Source organism: Suricata suricatta, chromosome 4 (genome assembly GCF_006229205.1).
Source record: "Suricata suricatta isolate VVHF042 chromosome 4, meerkat_22Aug2017_6uvM2_HiC, whole genome shotgun sequence".
In the NCBI taxonomy this organism is placed as follows: domain Eukaryota; kingdom Metazoa; phylum Chordata; class Mammalia; order Carnivora; family Herpestidae; genus Suricata; species Suricata suricatta.
Genome location: NC_043703.1, coordinates 116695571 through 116719429, shown reverse-complemented (window position 1 = coordinate 116719429; position 23859 = coordinate 116695571). Strand labels below are relative to the sequence as shown.

General features: G+C 42.5%; 1 protein-coding gene across 4 annotated transcripts in view; it reads right to left on the bottom strand.

Moving 5' to 3' along the window:
• Positions 1–3893: 3893 nt before the first annotated feature.
• The window catches only part of DGUOK (deoxyguanosine kinase), a 31711-nt gene continuing 11745 nt past the window's right edge, over positions 3894–23859 (bottom strand). For 2 of the 4 annotated variants that reach the window (XM_029937616.1, XM_029937614.1), the window contains exons 2-6: positions 13175–13362; positions 9993–10140; positions 5260–5375; positions 4565–4664; positions 3894–4124 (exon numbers count right to left, since the gene is read on the bottom strand). In XM_029937616.1, the coding sequence (XP_029793476.1) occupies positions 4098–4124; positions 4565–4664; positions 5260–5375; positions 9993–10140; positions 13175–13326 (543 nt within the window). In that variant the 5' untranslated portion in view covers positions 13327–13362 and the 3' untranslated portion in view covers positions 3894–4097. Of the gene's footprint in view, positions 4125–4564; positions 4665–5259; positions 5376–9992; positions 10141–13174; positions 13363–20966; positions 21044–21736; positions 21850–23859 lie in introns of those variants that run through there. The other 2 variants (XM_029937615.1, XM_029937613.1) reach the window with 2 other exon arrangements.

The window sequence follows — 23859 nt, the reverse complement described above, 5'->3', positions numbered from 1 at the left end:
GGGGAGAAGGGCGTCGGTAAGGGCAGCTACAGAGTTACCCTGAAACACTATTCCTCCCGAGGGGGCAGCTGGTGCTGAAGTGTCATAACCACCTGCTTCTTTACGCGGCTACTGCTTTCTGACTCACTGAGCTCACCTTGTTCTCTGAAATGATGGCCCATCAGAAACTTTGCCATTTGAAATTTTATCAGGAAAAATGAAACACCCTTCTGTTGCCAGGAGGATCTAAGTTACTTTGACACACAGAAACGGTCTTGATTTACAAGTCAGGTTTGGAGCTTCAGAACACATTTGACATTTATCTTAGCTTTGTACTTTTGAAGGAAATGAACCAGGGTCTGCTGTACAGCTCGGACCAGGCGTTGACTGCTATCTGAGTAGACCTGCTTTGCTCTGAGCCTATCAAAGCACTGCTTCATTTACATTTTTACCTAAACTCTATCCTTCCCCCAGATCCTGTAATTCTCTCTTTTCCTGTTTGGCAAGACACCCATAGTTCCTCTGGTGACGTCTCTTTCATCACAATAAATTGATAAATCTGATCTTGTCAAACTACAGGTTTGTACCTGGTGACCGGAGGCTGACTGGGCCAGGGTCTGCATAACGGAGGTACAGTTCTTTGCATATTCCCTCCGCTATTGCAAACGATTCACATTTTCCACATTTCCAAGTTCTTGAGAGGTACTCACCCCGTGGTAACAGTCGGAGCCACGATGGCGTCTGAGATCTCTGCAAGGGTGACTAACAGCTCTCTGAAGACATCCACACCCTAACGACCAGCACCTGCAAATTAGTTCCCCTAATAGCAAAAGGGACTTGGCAGATGTAGTTAAGGCTAACGATCTTGCGATGGGGAGAGTATTCTGCCTCAAAGCAGAGAACCTTTCCTGGCTGTGGTGTGAAAGAGATGTGACCACAGAAGAATGGCCAGAGACGTAGTTGCTGGCTTGGAAGATGGAACAAGGGGACACAAGCCAGGGAATGTGGGCAGCCTCTAGAAGACAGAAAAGGTAAGGAAACAGATTGTCCTCCAGAGGATCCACGTCAGAGCTCTGACCCACAGAACTAAAAGATAAACTAATGCTACTTTAAGTCACATTTGTGGTAACTTGAGATGGCAGCCAAAAAAAAAAAAAAAACAAGATCACTCAGAACAGCAGGTAAAGACAGAAATGAACCAAAGGTGCCTTGGGGACTCCAACACTTGGGAGGAAAGGAGGAAATGAGGAGTCAGCCAAGGACACAGAAGGGAGGCACCAAAGAGTGAAACGCAGAAGAGACCAAGGAGAAAGTGGTCCAGATTTAAACTGCCCACTCCCTTAAATGAAGGCTGAAGGTTATGCAGTCTTCTGTTTTAAAGCGCATGTTCACCCCTTGCTTCATCATCCCGTGATTCCAGCATTTTCGTAGAACAGCTTTTCCCCTGAAACCACCTTCTCCTTTCATGCTGAAAGCCTGTGTTTGAGAACTTTCACAATCTCAATTCACATTACAAACCCATCAAGATAATATTCTGGTTTGCAAAGAGCAGGTTTTACCGCATCTCAAGCAAAAATGAACTCTCGCTATTTTTATGTGTTAATCCAAGTTATTTGATGTTGGAGCACAGCCTAAACACAGTGCGGCAGCCACTGGCCTTGGTGTGACTGTGCTGGTCTCTGTGTTTAAACACTCCTCCCAGACCTGTCCCTCCTTGAATGCTTAATGTCCTCATTAAAACACTCCCTGTAGGGGCACCGGGGTGGCTCAGTTGGTTGAGCATCCGACTTCAGCCCAGGTCACGATCTCACAGTTCATGGGTTCGAGCCCTGCGTCAAGCTGTGTGCTGACAGCTAGCTCAGAGTCTGGAGCCTGCTTTTGATTCTGTGTGTCCCTCTCTTCCTGTCCCTCCCCTATTCATGATCTATCTCTCAAAAAGTAAATAAATGTTAAAAAAAAAAAAAAAACACTTTCTCTAGACCATCTCACTACCAATTTGGAAAAAGGCAAATTATTTCATCCAGGTGAAACTGTCCATGGCACTACCTTACAGAACATTCACATTCTGTTTGTTTGTTTGTTTGTTTGTTTATATTGAGAGGTGGAGGGGCAGAGAGGGAGGGAGAGAATCCCAAGCAGGCTCCATGCTGTTAGCCCACGAAGCCTGACGCAGGGCTTAATCCCATGAACTGTATTAATATGACCGGAGCCAGAATCGGGTCAGGACACCACTGACTGAGCCACCCAGGTTCCCCCAGAACATTCACATTCTAAAGGGCAAAGTTTACGCAGGGAAAGATCTGCTGAATCTCTAGGTTTTCAGGCTTTCTAAGTGAAGAAGGTGAAGAACAGGAGCATGTTCCTAAATTCTAACCTCACTAGCCTCATGTGGTCTTGACAGGTTGGGCCTCATGCCTCATTCTCACACTAAGACCTTGGTGGGTGACTTTTTCTCTGCCTGGACACCCTGCCCCATTCATTCTTCAGAATTCAGAGGAGTTGCCACTTTCCTAGGGGCCTGTCCCAGATTATGCTGACTCCTCTCACGGGCCCCCACAGAACACCCATATGTTTCCTTTCGATCTGCTCACCACATCTACAATTACTTGTTTGCTCTTTCACCCTCACCATTACATGAATTCTGCAAGGTCAGGACAGTCTGCCTTCTGCTGTGCTCACTGTTATCTCCTTGGTCTCTAGCATACAGGAGATACTCAAAAATATTTGATGACTGATTAAATGAATGGAGGGTGGAGGCCTAGTGCTCTTATTCTGCATTTACACTAGTGGTTCCTGGAAATGTAAATGGGAATTAAACATTGGGCCCCTCAAAGCTAAAGAACCAAAACCACTGAGTTTCCAAAACATACCTAACATCCAATGTCCATCCCTGGTCTTGTCCAAAGCCTGAAGCCGCAAACACAAGGACAAGTGGGTCGACAGTGGTAACAAGAGAATTCAACAAAGAATCTTTTCAACAACTGCCAGGACAACTGGCTATGCGCATGCAAAAGAACCAAGTTGAATCCTTACACCATGCACACACAAATTAACGCAAGATGAATCACAGACCTAATGAAAGAGCCAAAACTATACAACTCGTGGAAGAAAACACAGGAGCAAATGTTTGTCACGTTGGGTTGTTCAAAACTTTCTTAGATGTGACACCAAAAGCACAAGGGGCAAACTAGACTTTGTCAAAATTCAAAACCTTTGTGCTTCAAAGCACGCTATCAAAATACACCCCAGAGAATGGGAGAAAATATTTATAAAATATTTATGGCTCTGATAAGGACCGGTATCCAGAATATCCAAAGTCTCTTTCAACGGAGCATTTCGGTTCTACAGAGCCATGCATCTTTCTCTTAACAATAAATTGTCCTTGGAGCTTCAAGTGCAGCACAAAAAATTCTTTTTCCAGCACAGTTACTCCAATAAGATCACCTGAAACTCACTGGGTATTATTTAGGGCAGGCCAGAGTGCCAGATGCTGGACTTTTGGGCTCCTGATTTGCTTTCTCCCTTCCTCCATCTTCCTTTGGCGCAGGTTCTTCAGCTCTAGCACAGAGGTTGCAGCGCCCCATGCCCCCGAGCAAAAGTGCTGGGTGGGAAGAGAGACAGGAGCATCCTGGAGTTGGGGTTCCACTCCCTAGTGCTGGGGGCCCACACCGAGTGTCCACCCTCTCCCGAACCCCTGTCCTGCCCTCCTTCATGCCCAGGGCAGGGCCTGGTGGGGAGTCCTGGGAACAATCCCAGCCTGGGTGCATCAGAGGGAACAAGTGAGCGCACAGGGAAGTCTCAGTGGTGAAGGATTCAAGAAAAGCTATGGCTGTTCTCAGATGTGAATGGCTCTTCTAGAGGGATATTCAGCGTGGGCACCCAGAGATACGCATGGAAATAAACCAACAACTGGATTAGCAGAATAAGCAAAACTTCCACTTTATTTTAGAAGTCTATAAGATATAAAAGACTACAAAGTTGCAGGCTAACCCAAACCATGCACCTGAGTGTCAGAGCACGCTAGGGGTAAAAGGCGATGGGAAGGTGCACGACTTGGGACTTTTCCAGCTTTAGAGAGTCAGACTGCCTGGATCACAGCCAGAATGTCTCAGTATTGGTTACAGATTATTTACAAAGCTGTTTACCTGTGGGAAAGAGAACGACCATAAGTTAAACTTCACATTTTTAGCACTCTACAACAGTCCACCCACACCACGTATGCTGCTGAGCCCACGAGGCTCTGCGAGGAAGGGAAAATAGACACGGGGAGGAAATGGGACCTGCGCAGGGTCATACAGTATCAAGTGGCAGAGCTGGGAACAGAATCCAGAAATTGCATTCCCCTAGTTCTAAAATACCTTTGAGAAGGAAGTTAGCTGGGAAGTCAATTATTTAACAATTATTAGCCCAAAATACTTTAGAGAATAGGGATTATATTTGTGACAAGTACAAGGTCCCGCAGGCTTTGGAGTGTGAAATGCAATTTGAAGCACAAAGCATAAGACCATTATACTGAAGTCTGAAGCAAAGGAAAAAGTGTAATAAAGGAAAATCATGGAACAGCAGGAGTTAAGGTCCTCCCCACCTTTTTTAGGAGTTCTTCTTGTTTGGTTTCTTCTTCAGAAAAATCATCATTGACATCCAATACCAGCACTGGAACGTTCAGCAGAGCCTCAGAGTGGAGCCTATAAGAAACATGAACGTGTTAGGGGACAGAAAAAAGAAAGCTGAACCAACCTTCACGTACTCACCAAGTCTTAATAATCCATAGAAGAGATCTAGAGTCACATGGCTTCTCAATGAAGTGGATGTAAATAGCAATTTGAAAAAGAGTTTAATAAAGTTGGCCAGAAAAAGGCAGGCTGAAATTTCTCTTTAGTGTTGAGATGGATACGGAAGGTCAGAGCCCCACACATTTTAAGTGGACAGCATACCAGGCCTGAAAGGAGGAAAGGCCAAGACTAGGACGGTCAACTTAATAAGGACAATTTCTCTAAAACTTTTCAGCCCTTCACCCTGAGCTAACTATATCACCATCATCAATCACAATGTTCAATCTAGGGTAATGTTAAAAAACAAAAAAGCTGGAGAAACAGAATCTAATAAAAACTCTCTTAGAATACACAGATTACATTAAGTTTCCGAGTTGGATGATGCTTGGCATTTCCAACCACGCGGTACATTCTGGACCTTCTTACGGGGCTGCGTGCTGAGCTCATGTTTGGGCAACCGGCTGTAGGGAGGCGGGTGGCGTGCGGTGCTGCCCCCTTCTCCGCTTACCTGGTTGTCTTGTGAATAAGCCAGGCCTCGTGCTGACCGTGAAGCTGCTCCAGATACGCCAGCTCAATTCCTTTCTCCTCTTCCCTGGCCCTTTGGTGTAGTCTCTTCCAGCACACCTAAAAGACAATCCCCAGGCCCCGCTGAGCTCCTGTGTTCTCCTGGCTGTGAGGATGCAGTCCTCAGGGGCTTTGGGACTCAACTCATGTCCATCCTGAGAACAATAAGCCACGACTTTCCTTCTACTGTCTGGTCGTCTTATTCAATCACAGGTTAAGGGCAAACTTCAAACACCTTCTCTTTCCTCCTCCTAATCCTACCTAGGAAATCCCTAAATTCTCTTTAATCTCTCTCATCTCTGCTCTGGCCAGGTCCTTACCACCTCTCACCTGGATGGTGGCAAGAGCCTTCCGGCTCTCTGCTTTCTGGAAGCTGTGAGGTGCATGGGAATAGCACAGGCCTTAAAGTCAGACAATCCATGATTCAGGCCTGTCTTCGCCTTGTACTGCTGGTGCAATCTCTGTGGGCTTCCCTTTCCTCTCCTCCATCCCCCCACTAGGAGTTGTGAGGACTCACCGAGGTCAGGTGTGTCAAGTTCCTGGCCAAAGTGGCTCTCTCCTCCCAGGGAGACCTCCTCCCCCCAGCCTTCCTGGGTGCTGCAGGGGAGTGGTGGCGCCCTCCTTGCTGCGAACACTCCCCGGGCTCCGTGCTGCTTACAGCCATAGAGCCCCAGGTCCAAGGAAGCATGAGGAGCATCATATTTACGAAGCGGAAAATCTGAAACACGCCTTTCATATCCTTTCACTCACTGACACTGGAGCAGAATGCAAACTCTGCATAGGTCAAATATAAAACAATGAAGTAAAAAAAAAAAGTGAGGCTTAAGGCTAACTCTCCTTCCCTCCCTCTTCCGAAAGAGTGCATGATTCCATTCTGCCTTCACCTGGTAGAAAAGCCTGACACACACTGGCTCAGAGAATGTCCTCCTCTCCTTCACTCGTCACAGGAGCCATCCCCGGTCCTGGCCGTCCCTCCTAGCCCTGCACCCTCATCCTCAGCACCTCCCTGGACTCGGTGCGCTAGCCAGATCGGACCTGCACGGCAGGCCACGCTCTTTACCACCTTGAGACTTTTGCTCCAAATGTTTGTTTTGCCTGATTGCTTTCCTTCCTCTCTCCACCTGGCAAACATTTCAGGATTCAATGTCATCTGTCCTGGGAAGAGCAGGTGGAGCAACCCACTGATCTAGGACTACCCTTTTCCAAACACTTAAAAAGCTTTATCCCAAATGTAAACTTTAGCCCTAAATGAAGCTCACAATATTTCCAAAGACGCAGAGAGTCCTTGCTGTTTCCCTCTCACCCCACCTCTCCTGTAAGGAGACGAATTCATGTAAACAAATTTCATTTATGAGCTTATGTCAAACTTCTCAAATTGATTAACGAAGGCAGATATGAAATGTTAATACTTCTAGCACTTATTCCTTCTCACCAATCTCTTCCCCTAATTAATTATCATCCCGGACTTAGATGAAGTCCTCGTCCTTGGGATTTTATAATTTACTCTGATAATAAGTAAAACAACATGCAAAACAGTGAATCAAGTGCTAAACTGCGAGGTTCGGATCTTTCCTCAGTGCAGCAGTTCAGATACGGGAGGGAGCAGCTGTGCCACGGCACTCGTAGAGGGGTTCCCTGGAGGAGGCAGGGGCTCCCCCTTTACTTCTGGTGCCAGCTCGGAGAGCCGGCGCTGCGCCAGGCCCTGGGGAAACAGAGCCCGCTGGTGGCATGTCAGCTGTCTCAGACAACGGAGGGAGGTGTGCACGGGAGCTCCGAGAGCACAGTAGCTGGGAGTCCGAGTCCGTCTCGTTCGGGGCGAGCGCTGGGCCGGCACAGCCGGTGGTCAGTGAAATATCTGTTGCCTGCCCGCGTCTGCTGTGTGCATTTCTGCCCCAGTCTCCCTGGCTCCGTTAACCTTTCCTCCTCCTTTCATCTTCTCCATTTCTACTTTCCTTCACCATGAACCTGCTTTCTTCTTCCTCTTTCTGCCTCTACACCTCACCCTTGCACTGATGGCTTCCAGACATTTCCCCTTGTTCTCCTCCCTTCCCCATCACACAGCTTTACACCCCTGACTTCTGGCTGCCTAGTTCTGGATACCACCAGCAACCCACTGTTAATTTTGTATACTTTCAGAAATGTTTTATGCATATACACATTCTTACCACCACCTTTAAAAAAAAAACACCATACTTGTAAAAGGTGTCCCACTACATCCTCTGTGCTGGCTTTTCTTCACTTAACAATATCTTGGAGGGGCGCCTGGGTGGCTCAGTTGGTTAAGCGTCTGACTTCGGCTCAGGTCATGATCTCACAGTTCGTGGGTTTGAGCCCTGCGTCCGGTTCTGTGCTGACAGCTCAGAGCCTGGAGCCTGTTCCAGATTCTGTGTCTCCTTCTTTCTCTGCCCCTCCCCCACTCATGCTCTGTCTCTCTGTCTCAAAAATAAACTATAAAATTTTTTTAAAAAAAAACAGTGTCTTGGAGACTGTTATATCAGTATAGTGTTTTCCCATCTTTGTTATGTCTTTAGAGTTTTCCAATGTATGGATAGAGCACAATACATTCAACTGATCCCTACTGATGACCACTTGTGTTGTTTCCAATAATCTGCTATTACAAACACTACTGTCTGGCACATGAGCTATTGTGCCCATTTGGGAGCATATTTATGGAACAAATTCCAAGAAGCATGATTAATAGGTTAACTCCTACTTTGAACATTTGGCAAAATTCTTGTTTCACTGGTATGGTTACAGCAATTTTTAAGTAGGGTTCACACCCAGCACGGAGCCCAATGCAGGCCTTGAACTCATGAATCAAGAATTGAGCTGAGACCAAGTGTCAGACGTTTAATCGACTGAGGCACCCAGGTGACCCTTAACAAATTCTTTTTATAAAAAGTCCTATGCAAGCAGTGTTTTAGACCCGTGTCTCTTGATATCAGTCCTCACGGGGAGGACACACCTGAATGTGAATAAGAAAGGCAGTGTAGCTGCAAACAGCAAGGGCGGACCCTCTTGCTGATCTGTCTCCTCCACCAACTACCCAGGAAGAGAGGCTGCTTGGATAACTGGGCTGTGACCTCTACCGGGTCTGGCCACTCTGCTTCCCAAGCCCAAATTCAGGTGTCATGTGAACCAGGATTTCCGGCACACTATCTCCATGCTGCCGACATCCTGGCAGGGCCTGGCTGGCTGCACTCTCTTCCTGATTCCATGGGGCTAGGTGGGGAGACTGAGGCACAGATATTTCTCTTTTGACTGTTTTTTGAGGTTGGCTTGCTTGCTTTTTAGAATTTAGGAAAGAGCAAGTAGAAAGGAGCAAAACGCCTTACTTAGGTCTGTTTCACATGCTCTAAACTCAGTATTTCCCAGGGCTTTGTACAAGAGCATTGGGCCCTGGCATGGCTTTTCACACACGGATGTGTTCACTTCTGTTCTCTTCCCTTGGGTATCGCCACCTCTGAATCTCACAGGAGGGCTTAGGGGTGATTTGGGGAATGATATCAACAGTCCTGGGTCTCTGGCTCTAAAACCATCAAAAGACCATCAAAATCCATAGCCAGTCTTAAAGCTTTTCTGTTTTTTCTACCATTAAGTTCAAGAATCCTTCAAAGCCCCTCCTTCTTTGCTTTCAATAACCTCCCTCCCCACCCCTGCTCACAGACCTTGGTTAGTCTCCCCATGAAGGTGTACCAGCCGTCCCACCACCACCGCCGTCAATCACTTCTCACGGTCATTCCAAGGGCACACACGAGTGAGGAAGACTCTCTTGCTGGCCTTTTCTCCAGCTCGCGCAAGCCTGTGCGATGGGCCCCACGCCTATCTTCTGACCCTGCTCAGTCTGCTCTCGGGCCTGCTCCTGTCCACAGGCTCAGTCCCATCTCTAAAAGCATGGCCGCTAGTCAGAAGGGAGCTTTCCTCCCAAGGTTATGCAGTATATATCTGGCATCCAACTATACATTACATATGTCTCAAAAGTTGAGAGCAACACACCTCTCAAAAAATACCTCCACTCCAGATGAGCCCTTGGAGACCACTGGTCTGAACCACTGGATTTGATGGACAAGGACCCTTCCAGGGGAAAGGTGTCCATGCGCTGTCCAGGTCACTGTCAGTCTCCTTCCCATTGCTCCTTCTATGACATCACCCTATTGCATGCTAGGCTGGCTCCAGGGCCCAAGTCAGAGTCATGAAATGTAACTTCGGTAGTCCATCTGGACTCACCAGTGGCATCCTCAAGGTTCAAAAGGCAGCTATAAATTATGGTAGTAGCAGGGTGAGGTGAAGAAACTCTCCACTGCCTCCCAGCATCCAATCCAGGAAACCATCAAGACCATCCCAGACTCTGATGGATGACCCAGCTGGAGGAAAGGAAAAGCTGAGGCAACAGAGTACAGGTGACCCAGTTAGAGGAGTCAATCTGCACACCCTGGGTGATAAAGACAATGCCCAGTTTTGCCTATGCTGCTCCCATCTCGAGAGAGTCCCTTTCTATCAGTCACTTGCTTTAGCCCTCTACTGCAGAAGGCCTGTGGAAAAGGGGGTGCTCGATGCCAGAATGGGAGGGTATTTACCCTCTACACTCCATGCTCCTGATAATACCCACAACGTAATTTCTCCCGGGGTTGGAGAACGTCACCTAAAGGTTTCATATGGCTTGAAGTTCTGCATTACCTGGGGGGTAGCCTGGAGGTAGATGAAGCCATGTAATCTGACACGGGGGGCAAATTCCTGCAGGAGAAAAGAATGCCAGTCCTGATAGATATGCCATTCGATGTCACTGAGGGAACCGTTTTCAAAAAGATTCTTTGCAAAGATATACCTGGTAGGAAATGTAAGTGGGATTGGGGGAGGGGAGAAGAATGGGAAAGGGAATGAAAGGCAAAAGGGAGAGAAGCAGAAAAATCAATAACCAACTTGTTCCACGTCTGTTCAAACCACTTAACCTTTCTAGCTAGCTCTTCATCAATCTTTAAGAAATCTGAATTCTTAACCTAGATCTCCTTCCTTGTCCAACAGTAAGATGGGAAACAGCATCTAGACTTTAAAGCCAAAATCACAGCTCTCCGACAGGATTGATCCACTGGGAGAAAAGGGGCACAGGGAAAGAATATCACTGGTTGCCAGCCATTTTCCCTTCTGGAAACCAGTTAGCACATATAGCACATGAGGCATGAAAACTCAAACGTCTGAGATTTCTTTATTATCGTAGCAAGTCTCCAAACCAAAAAAAAAAAAAAAAAACACGAATCTAGGGCTTGTGAGGGCTTCTGAGTCTCCAGGCTGCAGAGCACCTCTCATATAGCTAACGAGCGGAGAAGGAAACACACTGAAGTGGTGTCAACTATGCACCAGGAAATGCAGGTCTTACTAACTGCAGTCTTACCGAGAGAGCAGACCCACCCCCAACACGCACGGGCTCTTCGTTCCTCACTTCCTCTGCTGCTGAGCTTCTAATCCAGGTACAAGAAAGCTAAATCTAAGAATCAAGCCAGCTTGCTCCTTGCTTACTTCCACAACGAAAGGAACATCTGGTAAATAGGAAATCAGAGCTAACAAGAAACCCACTGCTTCAGAAGGGTCAGTTCTGCTTTCAAACCTCAGGCATCTTGATACAAAACACAATTTACATCCTAAACAGTGAGCACCAGTTTCTAAAGCAACCCTTAGCAACTGGCCACTTCTGGGAAAATGAAATTCAGAATCCTTGTGTACAAACGGCCCAGGGAAGTACACACCATAAGGCCGTAAGCGCTGCGATTAAGAGAACGGGCTGCAGTGTCACATTCCTGAGTGTGAGCCTGGCCCCAAAATTCGTAAGCTGTGTTACCACGGGCAAGTCATCAAACTCCGAGAGCCCATTTCTTCCCCTATACAAAGAGGTAATGGCAGAACCCAACTCCGAATTGTTGTTATGACTATAAGTACAAGGTGCTTGGAGGAGTGACTGGGGCATAGTATTCAAGACATCGTAGTTGTTACTATACCCACTTCTTCGTTAGGCTGTAAAGAAATTAATCTGGGAGCTCCAGAAGTCTACTCTCCTAGTCTGGAATGGTCTTGCTGAAGGCAACAAAAAGATGGCTTTTGTAACTCAATTTCTGAAAAATATTTTCACCTTCTTCACAATTTAGAAATTAAAATCTGGAAAAAAGTCTGTGCTGAGCAAATAAATGATTTTTTTCAAAATGTTAATGTATTTTGAGAGACAGAAAGAGCATGCATGTGAGCAGGGGAAGGGCAGAGAGAGGGAGAGAGAGAGAGAGTCCCAAGCAGGCTCTGATGTGGGACTTGAACCCACGAACTATGAGATCATGACCTGAGCTGAAACCAAGAGTTGGATGCCCAAACTACTGAGCCACCCAGATGCCTCAAATGAATGAGTTCTTTAAATACGGGAAAGGGTCTGGGGGTGCCTGGGTGGCCCAGCTGGTTGAGTGTCCATTTGACTCTTAATTTAAGCTCAGGTCATAATCCCAGGGTCGTGGGATCAACTCCTATGTCAGGCTTCACACTGATCACAGAGCTTGCTTAAGATTCTCCCTTTCTCTCCCTCTCCCCTGCTAGCACACGCTCTCTAAAATCGAAAATTAAAAAAAGGGAAAAGGCCTAAGCTACCATCAGGATTAGAATGTATAATGAATTAATCCTTTCTATCCTAAAATGCCCTCTCTGAAGAAAACATCTAGAATGTATAGCTGCCTGTAGCAAAATCAATTCTCATGTCCTCCTTTACAAGTAAATGTTAAGATCTTAGAGCTTCTAAACAAAGTATTTCTCTTTTCTGAGGGGTCACTAAAGAGCTAGAAATCAAAAAACCCATGGTGAATACGTTTCTAAGCAACTAGGGGTGTTCTGTGTAATTCATCTTCCTAGACCAAGAGGCATGGCTTGGGAAAGGGGAGAGAAAAATATGTAGTAGTATACCCAATAACTGAAAAGAACCAAAATCTACAGCCCAACTACCTGTAATTCATATTTAGCTTTTATAAAGGGTAGGCTCTCTCTTTTTTTTTAATTTTAATGTTTATTTTTGAGAGAGCAAGAGAATGCAAACAGAGGAGGGGCAGAGAGAGAGAGAGAGAGAGAGAGAGAGACAGACAGACAGACAGACAGACAGACACAGAATCTTAAGCAAGTTCCAGGCTCTGAGCTGTCAGTACAGAGCCCAACACGGGACTCAAACCCATGAATCATGAGATAATGACCTGAGCTGAAGTTGGACGACGTTCAGTTGACTGATCCACCCAGGTACCCCTTGGTAGGCTCTCTCTTGGGGTAGAGAAGGAATATGTAGCCCATATCTTGCATTGTTTTGAGATATTAAAAAAAATACATGACATTTACGAGTGTACTCATAGTTTTCCCCTATAGGAGGCTTTATGGAACACTAAGAAGTAGAACTTGTTTGTCTAATTTGGAAGTAAATGGGTAACCATACAACAAAACTTTCATTAACATTTTGAACGGTACTAACTGGACATTCAGTAGTAAACGGGCATGTAGAAATGCAGAAATGTAGCATTTTTAAGGGAGCCTGAGTGGCTCAGTCAGCTGAGCAAGCGACTCTCGATGTGGGGTCAGGTCATGATCTTACCATTGTGAGACTGAGCCTCGTGCTGGGCTCCGTGCTGGCCATGAAGCCTGCTTGGGATTCTTTCTGTCTCTCTCTCTACTGCTGTGCTTGTTCTCTCTCAAAATAAATAAACTTAAAAAATTTTTTGGGGAAAAAAAAGGAAAACGTATCTTGCAAAGTACAATTTTCAAAAACCACAGTGGAGCAGGGTCTGAGCGAGGAGGGAAACCATGCGGTGCTGAGCACGGTGCTGGTGCCCAGCAAGGGCTCGGGGGCTTACCTGTCACTGTACACGGACCTCTCAAAGATCTGGACCGCCTTCTCGGGTCGTGATTGTTTCTCGGGAAAGGGCTCCAGTAGTACTTTCAGGCGGCTCATAAAAGAACACGTCTGGAATGTGTAGGACCATCGTGCCGGTTCCTGGTACATCATATCCAGCAAGTTTCCAACCCTCTGGGCAGTGTAGGCCTGGAGGGAAGTTACAGAAGAGAATTTCCTAGAAAGTATGTTTACTTCATGGTGTTTGCTCCCCACCCCCATGGTTTAAAAATCAATGAGGGAAGCAATTACAAAAGTTTCCTTCCAAAAGAGAAAGTCATAGCCCCCCGTTTATTCGAAGCCACATAATCACGGAAGAGATTTCCCTACCTGATTAGGAGAGAGTCTGAGAGGGAGAGGACATGCCGCCCTCAGCACACCAGAGAAGAGCAGAACCACACGCAGCACGAGCACATTCACCGACCGTTCTGTGGAGTCTGTCTGGCGAGGAGTTCACCGCCAACTACTTGGAACCAAATCTTTCCACAGAAACACTATGTGGCCTCTCTCTTGAGCTTCCAACCCTGGCTATTTCTTTCTAACACTTCAACCCAGACAAGGAAGCGGCGGATTATTTGAAAATCCAGGGAACCAGCCAAACAGAATTCTCTGTCTCTCCTAGAAGGGATTAAAACAACCAAGCAAAACCTTCCTCCTCCGTTCTAGAGACGTTATGAAACATAACTGAAGACCCACTTACTCGGCATGTGCAGGTGGGAACATGGGAACAGATACTCAAGAGCCCTGATTCTTTCTTGGGCTCTGCCACTGACAGCACAAACTGAGTTGTGTGCAAAGCACTTGGGCTCTGCATTCACTCAACCACCATAACCGGAAGGCCTGCATGGACGAGGCACTACCTGGCCTCCATGCCATCAGGGTATGGAAAACAAAACTAAGATTTATTTTCAGTGTTCACTACGTTGTTATCTCATTTAATCTTCAAAATAGTTTCATGAAGAGGGCACTATTGTTATGCTCATTTTCCTGAAAGGCAAGTCCACTCAGAATGGTTAAGTAACTTATTTGTCCAAGGTCTCAAGGTGAGTGAGTGCAGATCAGGCTTCCTCTAACTGCTGTCTAATGTTTCTCTATAGAAAGACAAGCTTGGAAGTAAATAATATATGGAATGTCCACAGATGGAAATGGGGATTAAGAGAGCATTTGGGTGGAGAGAAAGATACAGGAAGGGTAAAAGGTTAGTCAACCATTAATGGTCCAGTTTGGCTAAGGAAGATCCCAGCCCTTTGAAAGGCTTATCCAGGAACAACTCAGGTAGAGTAGAATGGATCACAACATGTTTTCCCTCCTTGGAATCCTCCAAGCCGCAAACACATAGCAGGCTCACAAACGGCTCCTGGTTATGAGCTGGAAGTAGAGGCAGAGGGCTGAATTAGAACCCACTTGCATCTCTGAGGGTGTCACTAGAAACTGGAGGGAACCCTTGGGGTGTGGCACAGTTAGGAGGCTGCACGGAAGCCGGCGGAACGGAGTGAGCTGCTGTGCGTACGGACGTACTCTGGACCAGATGGGAGCTATTCCACCAGCAGGCTTTGGGCTACCAAAGGGAGGCCGTTCCAGAACAAAGAAACTGTACAGGGCTACACAATTTCTGAAAGAACCCATCTCAGCTACAGAACAAATGCAGACATCCCTTCAAATATATAAACAGAGAGAGAGATAATAACTGGATATAGAAGTACTGAGCAATTCAAAAGGAGAAAACTAATGTGTGCGCTCAGGACAAGCAGCCCCTTAGGAGATAGAGCTGTTGTGAGAAACAAAATAAAAGAGAAAAATCTCAATAAGAGTTAAGGGATTGCCACATTGAAAAGAACAGGCTGTCATTAAAAAAAATAAATAAAAGGAACAAAAGGAAAAGAAAATTCTTAGAGGAGAAAAACGAAATTGCCAGAACAAAGCACTCAAAGAAGATAGTAAGTTTCTGCAGTAAGCCTAATCAGTGAATCAGCTCAAGAAACTGTCCTTAAACTAAAAGAAAAAAAACCAAACAACCCAGAAAATTATGACAGAAACGAAGACATGCAGGCTAGAAGGAAGAAAAACAATTTTCCTTCTTAGGAGACAAGAGTCCAACACAGAGAGGGGAAAAGCCACCCCCCAACAAAGAGATGAGCAGAGAAGACCCCTACTCATAAGGTGTGTGTCTCCCTCTTGTCAGACTTCCTGTCACTGAGAATCACTGTCTAATAGAAACATGTATTAACAGCTTAAACCATGGAAAACCTAGAAGTCATAGTAACAAGGAACTGATTGGATAAAAAAGCTAAAACTAAAAAATTAAAGAAAAGCTCTGAGACATGAGACTTTCCACCAGAGAAATTTACTGAGTACCAGAAGAGATTTCATATATATTTACATATATAGCTTTCATAAACATAAACACACACACACACACAAACTCCCAATTGGACCTATCCGGCCAAAATGTTGACAATTCATTAAAAACAAAAACAACAAAACCCCCACAAACCTAATGAGGGGGAATCACACAAATTACTTATTTTAAAAAAGGATCAGAACCATATAACATACTTCTCTACAACAGAAACTACCTTTTATATTCCAGAGCAAGAAACAAAAAGACATTTTTAGATAAACACTCAGAAATTATACCTCCCACATACCCCTTCTGAAAAACAATCTCTAAAATATATTTCAACCAACTGAAAAATTAAGAAATAGAAAGATGTGGTAATGAGTAAACAGTGGTCAGTGATCAACCGGTAGAACAGGGTGATATATAACTAAGGAACTATCAATTTAAATGGCTATGAAACTGAGTGCCAAGTTTCTGTTGTTAAAAGGGAAATTTCACAATGTAAAAGCATCCAAGATCTACAAAATTTCAGATAATTTCAATATATCTGGAGAAGAAGGTAATAAAAAAGTAGGAAAATTTTGTTTTGGTTTGTTTTCTCCTTTCACGGAGACTTGACTAACATTGAAATATAGGTTTAAACATGTACATTTTAATGTTTATATATGGGGGGGGGGGGCAGAGAGAGCCCGATACAGGGCTTGAACTTATAAGCCATCAGATCATGACTGGAGCTGCAGTGGGATGCTTACCGACTAAGTCACCCAGGCTCAGCAGCACGTGTAGATTTTTAATTTAAATGTTTCCACTGTTAGGATAAAAAAGGTAAGTTTCCCATATGAATAAAAGGGAGTAAAATGAAAGAATATTAAATATAGCAAAAAGGAAAAAATAGAGATGAAAGCATAAAATAAGGTGATAGAAATAAGTTAAAAACATAATTATACTAAAAGAGAAAAATTCCCAGGAAAGGCAAACTCTAACACTGGGTAAAAACTAAAAATACTATTTGTAAAAAAAATACCTAAAACAACATGACATGGATTGGTTGAGATCAAAGGGACAGCAAAATCCATCAAGTAGATGCAAATGAAAGAAAGCAGATGTGGCAAAACTGTATTTAAAAAAAACTATTAAATGTTATAAGAGGGGTTTTTATACTAGTAAACCAATAAAGACTACACAAAGGAATCATGAACTTTTTTACATAGAATAATAAAGCCCTGAAATCTATAAATATAAGAGCGGAACCAATTAAAAATACAAGAAGAAATGGACAAAACCCAATAAAAGCACAAAACTTTAAAACACTTCTCTCAGAATTTGATATAAAAAGCAGACTCCCAAAATGAGGGCTTATTTTAAATCATTAATTATTAAACCACTATTATTTTCACGTATCTGAAATTGAGGTACATCTTACAATGTTTAAGTTACACTTTACGGGTATTTTAATTATTCCTTAGAAGTATTATTAAATTGATTATGTGTATTACGATCAATAGCATTTTAGAATTTATAATATATGTCACATCAAACTGTATAACGTAGAGATAATACATATTGTTCTTCCATCCAAGTACTAACCAGGCCCGACCCTGCTTAGCCTCCGAGATCAGACGTGATCGGGGGCGTTCAGGGTGGTATGGCTGTAGACAATACATATTGTTCTTAAAAGTCCACGGCACATTTACCAAAACTGGTCATACATAAGCCATGAAGAAAACCTCAATAAATTCCCCCAACTAGAAACTGTAGAAGCCATGTTGTCTGACCGTAACAAAATAGAGTAAAAAAATAATGCATACACAAAATCTATTCAGAAAATGTAAAATATTTTTAAAATAATTCTAGGGCAAAGAATAAGTCAAAACTATACATACAGACTTTTTAGAAATTTCAGTTAAAATCTTATATGTCAAACTCTAAAAGACAAGACCAAAGCTTATCCCATGAAGAAAATTTCCAGTTGCAAATGCTTTTATTATTAAGGTAGTAAAAAAGGACAAATACATAAATTAATCATTCAACCTAAAGATCTTTAAAAATACAAAGAAATTCTTAGAAAGAAATGATTAAATTTAAAGTAAAAAATTATTAAAGAATTAGAAATCAAGTCCCCACAGACTTAATAAAATCCATTAACTAGGTCTTTAAAAAAGAGCAATCATCTTTTAAATCTATCCTTCCCAAAATATTCACACAAATAAGCAACATCAGATGAAAAGCACATTAATTCTGAATAAAAGAGTTTAAAGTATGAAAAAAATTATGTACTAATTTTACACTATTAAATTTGAAAATCTCAATAAAAGGGCAATTTTCTAAGAAAAGAAAATTATCAAAATTGATTCAAGAAAGTAATAAAAAAAAAAGCCCACCAACTTTGAATAATTGAGGAAGAAACAGTTGTCCAATAACTCTTTCCCCCAAACAGCACTGAATCCATATTATTTAAAAAATGATTTCTATTGTACCTTCAAAGAATAGATAATTCCTACACTAAAACAGTATAAAACGTCTCAATTCATTCATAACCCTGATAAAACCTGTCAAAAAATAGCAATACCAATTGAATATATAAATATACGTGCAAAATTTCAAACAACTTACTAGCAAATTAATGGGACAGTGTACCACGATCAAAAGGGTTCATTCTAGAATGTACAGATGGCACCACTATCAAATCTACTGACTACTACTAAGAGATTAAAAGAAAAAGCCCATGGTTCTCTCGCTAGGTACTAAAAGGGCTTTTGATGAAAATTCAACATGTGATCCTGAGGAAAATGTTACTATCCTAGTAATTATAAGAGCACTTTTTCCACATGATCTACAGAAACGATTAACAACCATAGAACTGAACACTGATGCACTGGATGTAGTTTCATTAAAGACGGAACAAGACAAGGCTGACTGCCATCAGTGCTGTTACAGTTAATTTTGTTCAGGAACTTCTACCCAATAAAGGAAAACAAGGAAACAAAAGTATGGATATTGGAGAACTCTGAACTCTTTCAAATGATCAGTGTTTAGAGAAAACTTATTATTTTCTAAAACCTCAGATAAAGCAAAACAATAACAATAATGTTATGAAAATCAGGTGACATGAGAGAAATACAACAATTAATTGCTTGCCTTCAAAACTGTAATAATTAGTTTGAAAAAGATGATGGGAAAACGATCGTAGTCACAATATTAAGAAAATATATAACCACTCAGGAATAAATTAAATAAGAATACTACCATGAATAGTAAATAACAACTTGGGGAAAATTAGCCTCCTCTAACTTTTAAAGTCACAAGAGAGCAAAATAAAACCATTAAAGGAAGAGATAGAAATGTAGGCACAGATTTTTACAATCTTGGATTGAGGTCTTTTTAAACGTTAACATCAAAGGCAGTCATTACAAAAAGATTTTACTACATAAAAACTTAAAAGCATTATATTGCAAAACACATCATATATAAAGATAAAAGAAAAATGACAAACTGGGGAAACTACCAGCAATATAGGACAGAGTTAAGATACTTAACATACAGTGAGTTCTCATGAAGCCATTACAAAAAGGTAAAGATCTCAGCAGGAAAAAGAAAAGCAAGAGGTCTAAATAGGCAATTCACTAAAGCATAGTAATAAATGACTGATAACATAAAAAAGATGTTGAATTCATTGGTAATCAAAGAAATATAACACAAAGTAACACATTTCTTAAAATTTTTAAATGTTTTTTATTTATTTTTGAGAGACAGAGAGAGACGCATGAGCAGGGGAGGGTCAGAGAGAGGCAGACACAGAATCTGAAGCAGGCTCCAGGCTCTGAGCTAGCTGTCAGCACAGAGCCCGATGCAGGGCTTGAACCCACGAACTGTGAGATCATGACTTGAGCCAAAGCCGGACCATTAACCAACTGAGCCACCCAGGTGCCCCAAGTAACACCGTTTTCTTGTCCCTCATATTAGAAAGGACAAAAAACAGTAATACCCAGTGTTGCCAGAAGTATGGGGAAAGCAGTACAACTTTTCTGTAGGAAAATTTTATAAAGTATAACAAGTGTCAACAAGATGTGTAATTTTTGGACATCAAAATTCCAACTAGATTATCTTTAGAAAACATAAAAGTACACAAAATTTAGCTATTAAAAAGAAAGAAAGATACAGCTACAAGGCTATTCATCATTGTAACATTGCTGACAACAGAGATAAATTAATATATGTAATATTATATATTAAATGAAGTATACTAATTAAATCATATTGTGCAATATACTGCAGCCATTAAAATTACTATGAGAGGAAGACCTTGTATATCAAAAGCCATGTAGGTAACAATTACAAGTTTTGTTTAAAAAAAGGAAACGTATATATGTTTTGTACATTAACATAGGTGTATATAAGTATATACATTTTCTCCTCTTTAGAAAGAAATCTAAAAAAACAAAAATGTTAACTATTTCCCTCTGGATAACGGGACTACCTGAGTATTAACTATCTACTGCTGCATAACAAATTGTGCCAAAGTTTGGCAGCTTAAACAACAACAAAAAAGTGCTCATTATCTCAGTTTCCACAGGCAAGGAATTGGGGCACAGCTTAGCTGGCTGGTTCTGCCTTGGAGTTTCTCACAGTTTCCATCAGGATGTTGGTGAAAGCCAGATATCTGAAGACCTCGCTGGGGCTGAAGGATCGATCCACGTCTAAGAAGACTCACCCACACTCTGTGGGCACGAGGACTCAATCCCTTGTTTCATGGGCCTCTTCACAGACAAGGCTGCTTCATGAATGGCAGCTGGCATCCCCAGAGCCAAAAGTGTTCAAGGCAGAACAAGGTGGAAGACACAAGGTCTTTCATGGCCTATCCTAGAAGGTCCCACTGTTATTCCTCCCACATTCTACTCATCAGAAGCAAGTCTAGGCCACACTCAAGGTGAGGGTCTACCTCCTAAAGGAAAGCTCATCCAACAATTTGTGGACATATTTTTAAATCCCCATAACAGGTCTGACCTGTGGCATACTCAGAAAAAGATACATAATTTATTTTCTAAGTGGAAAGTTAAATACTCCCCCTCATACATCTACACGAAAAGACAATTTAAAAAACACATATCCACAATAAGTATGAAGTGCCTGCCTACAGAGGTAACACAATTCTGAGTTCGAATAACAGAAAAATGGCACCTAAAACAAGTTCTATGATATACTTTATCATTTAGGGTACCACTCTTAGTAAATTCTAAGCAGCAAACTAATGAAGTAGAGCTTATCACCTAGACAAAGTTAATTCAGAATGAGAAACAGTTTGGAGGAAAAGTTATTTGGCTTGAAAGAAGACTCACAGAGGAGAAAGAGCAAACAAATTATTACCTTCAACTATATGAAGCATTGTTCATGGGGGAAAAGTTACAACACTTACCAGGAAGAACTTGAATCAATGAGTCAGAGTCACAGGGATGCAAAGTGGCTCATACAAGAACTTTCTAACAATCAGAGCTGTTAAAAACCAGAACAAGCTGCTCAGTGAATGTTCCTGGTGGCCGTGGGAGGAGTGTGTGGAGACTGGGGCAAGGTGGGGTCAGCCCTCCAGCTACCTCTAAGGTTTACATCTAACCTGGTCCTTCCCGACTCACGTGGCTGGTGTTGTAACCAAACCCACAGCCCGTCACAAAGCGGCAGACCTGACACTAGGTCCTATGCCACAAGGCGTAAGTGAAATAAATGCACAGCACTTGGCATAGTATGTGGCAGTGTGCTTTACAAACGTTAGCTATTACTTCTGCATTGACTCAGAGTGTGACAAGATGTTCGCCAAGTCCCTTCTAATTTCTCAGACTTCATAAATAAGTTAAGATCACTTATAATTAACAATTAATAATCCTGATGATCAGCTTCAGTAATATACTTAAGGGTAGGAATGACAAGGCCAGGATGGCTGGACATGCTTTGGGAAACCACAAAGAACAGAGGCAGTCACTTACGGAGACATGTAAAAACCACAAAAATCAAAACTAAACATATTCAAACAAGTCATATCCTCTCTGGCACATGTGGTCTGCTTTCTGGAATTAAAGTATTTTAAAACAGAGACTCAAACTGGGTTATTTCACCGACGCAGAGCAAATTAGATTATTACAATTAGTTTATTCACCCATGCCTGCCAACTACCCACCACAACTCAAAACTTACTTTTTGGGTGCCAGCAGCCTGGACATTCTGCCATGTTGCTACAGGTTCTGTAGCTATGTGCCACTCTGGGTAAGTTTCCGTGAGTAACTTCACAAAGGTGGACTTTCCCACAGCTGCAACGCAAACAGCAGGTATTGGGACACTTCCCAAATGAGGTCTGAAGGAGAAGGCTGCTACTAAACTCTGCCACAAAGGCCCAACCTAAGGCAACAAGTACCAGTTTTCCCGATTTCAACACTCAGCGCCATACCACTGTCCGACAACAGATGGATCGGTCAGGCCGCGCTAACCAGAGTCACCATGATGAATGTCGGCCACAGGGAGGAGAAACACCTTTGAGATCCAACTTGCAGTTTTAATGCCCCAACCTCCCAGAGGCAAAGTATTTAATAATGGTTGAAAAATGTAAGACTACCAGAAGTAGAGGAAATCAGCTACTTAAATTGTAATGCATGAATCGCATTTATTCCAGGACTGTAAAAACTGCAAGTTTTTCAAGAAAGAAAATTAAGATAGGGCCCTCATTCACTCACCAAATCTAATCAGTATTTACTGGAGTGCTTACTATGGGCTCAGGACTATCCGGCACTGGGGGTACAGTGATGAACAAAACATAGGATGGATTCTGCCCTCACAGAGCTTGCATGGGAGATACTAAACAAACACCAAAGTAACTAATAACAAATGGTGTTAAGTGGTAGGAAAGAAAAATGCAAGATGGCTCTAATACAGAGCAGGAGACCAGGGAAGTTTCCTCTAAAGTGTTCTCCAAGGTAAGAGCTGAAAGTGAGGAGTTAGCGGAGCCAAGGATCGGGGAAGGGTAATCCAGGCAGAGGGAGCCACATAAAGGCTGGGAAAGGGGAAAAAAAACCCAAGAAAAAAAACCTGGTATATGACAAAACAGAAGAGAGGCCTGTGGCCTAGAAGAGACAGAGTCAGGTGAAGACTCAGGATGTTTGGAGGCACAGGCAGGCAGGCTGGACCAGATCAGGCCAGACCTGCTAGCATGGTAAGAAGTTTGAGTCTATTCTACAGGCAATGGGAAGTCTGTGGCAACATATTTTAAGCAGGGAAATGTTAAAAGATTTCATTTCATTTATAATTTTTTTTTGAGAAAGAGAAGCGGGGAGATGGAGGCAGGAGGAGAGAGAGAAAGAGAGAAAGAGAGAGAGAGAGAGCGAGAGAGAGAAAGAGAGAAAGAGAGAGAATGAATGAATGAGAGGAGGAGGGGCAGAGAGAGGGGGAGACACAAAATTTGAAGCAGGCTCCAGGCTCTGAGCAGTCAGCACAGAGCCCCAATGCGAGGCTCAAACTTATGACCTGTGAGATCATGACCTGAACCAAAGTCAGATGCTCAACCGACTGGACCACCAAGGTGCCCCAGATTCCATCTCATTTTTATTTTTTTTATTTTTATTTTTTTGTAATCCATGTCAATTATTTTAATAGTTACTTCAAGATAGTTCATGGCACTATACATAAAGAAAGATCATAAATATTAAAGCTGACAGGAGGATTGTATGTATGAGGTCCACAAACAATTCAAATAATCATTTCTCAATTGAATGATCATATTACAGAAAACAATACAATATTAAAATAGACCATCCTCAGTAAATTTAATCTTCACTTAGAAAATCTGATTGTTTACAGGTAAAAAATAGTATTTAGAACTTTCATTGAAAAATACAAACTTTTTGAAAATTTTAAGAATTTTTAGAATGGGAATTATAAAAGTCAATGCTAAAGAAAACCCTACTTTCAAATAATGTGTATCTTAAAATACTATGAAAAATATTCTTTATTCTGAAAACAATGTCAGGAAAGAATACCTGAGTTCGTCTTAAACCACTAGTTTTAGTTACCCAATTGCCATTTTTGTAACAATGAGAAAACGTTCACAATTTAACACTGCAACCACCCATCAAATAATTCGGACAGAATAGATGTTCCATGTTCATTAGGTTGAATATTACTTACATATTTTTTAAAACATAAGGGTCTTTCATTTAATCTTTTGATAAATTAGACTACACACTTAAGTCTTACTATAATAGTCTAAAACCACTTGGAAACATTTTCCTTAATGTCTAGTCCTGAAAACCCCTTCTCATGTCTTTATC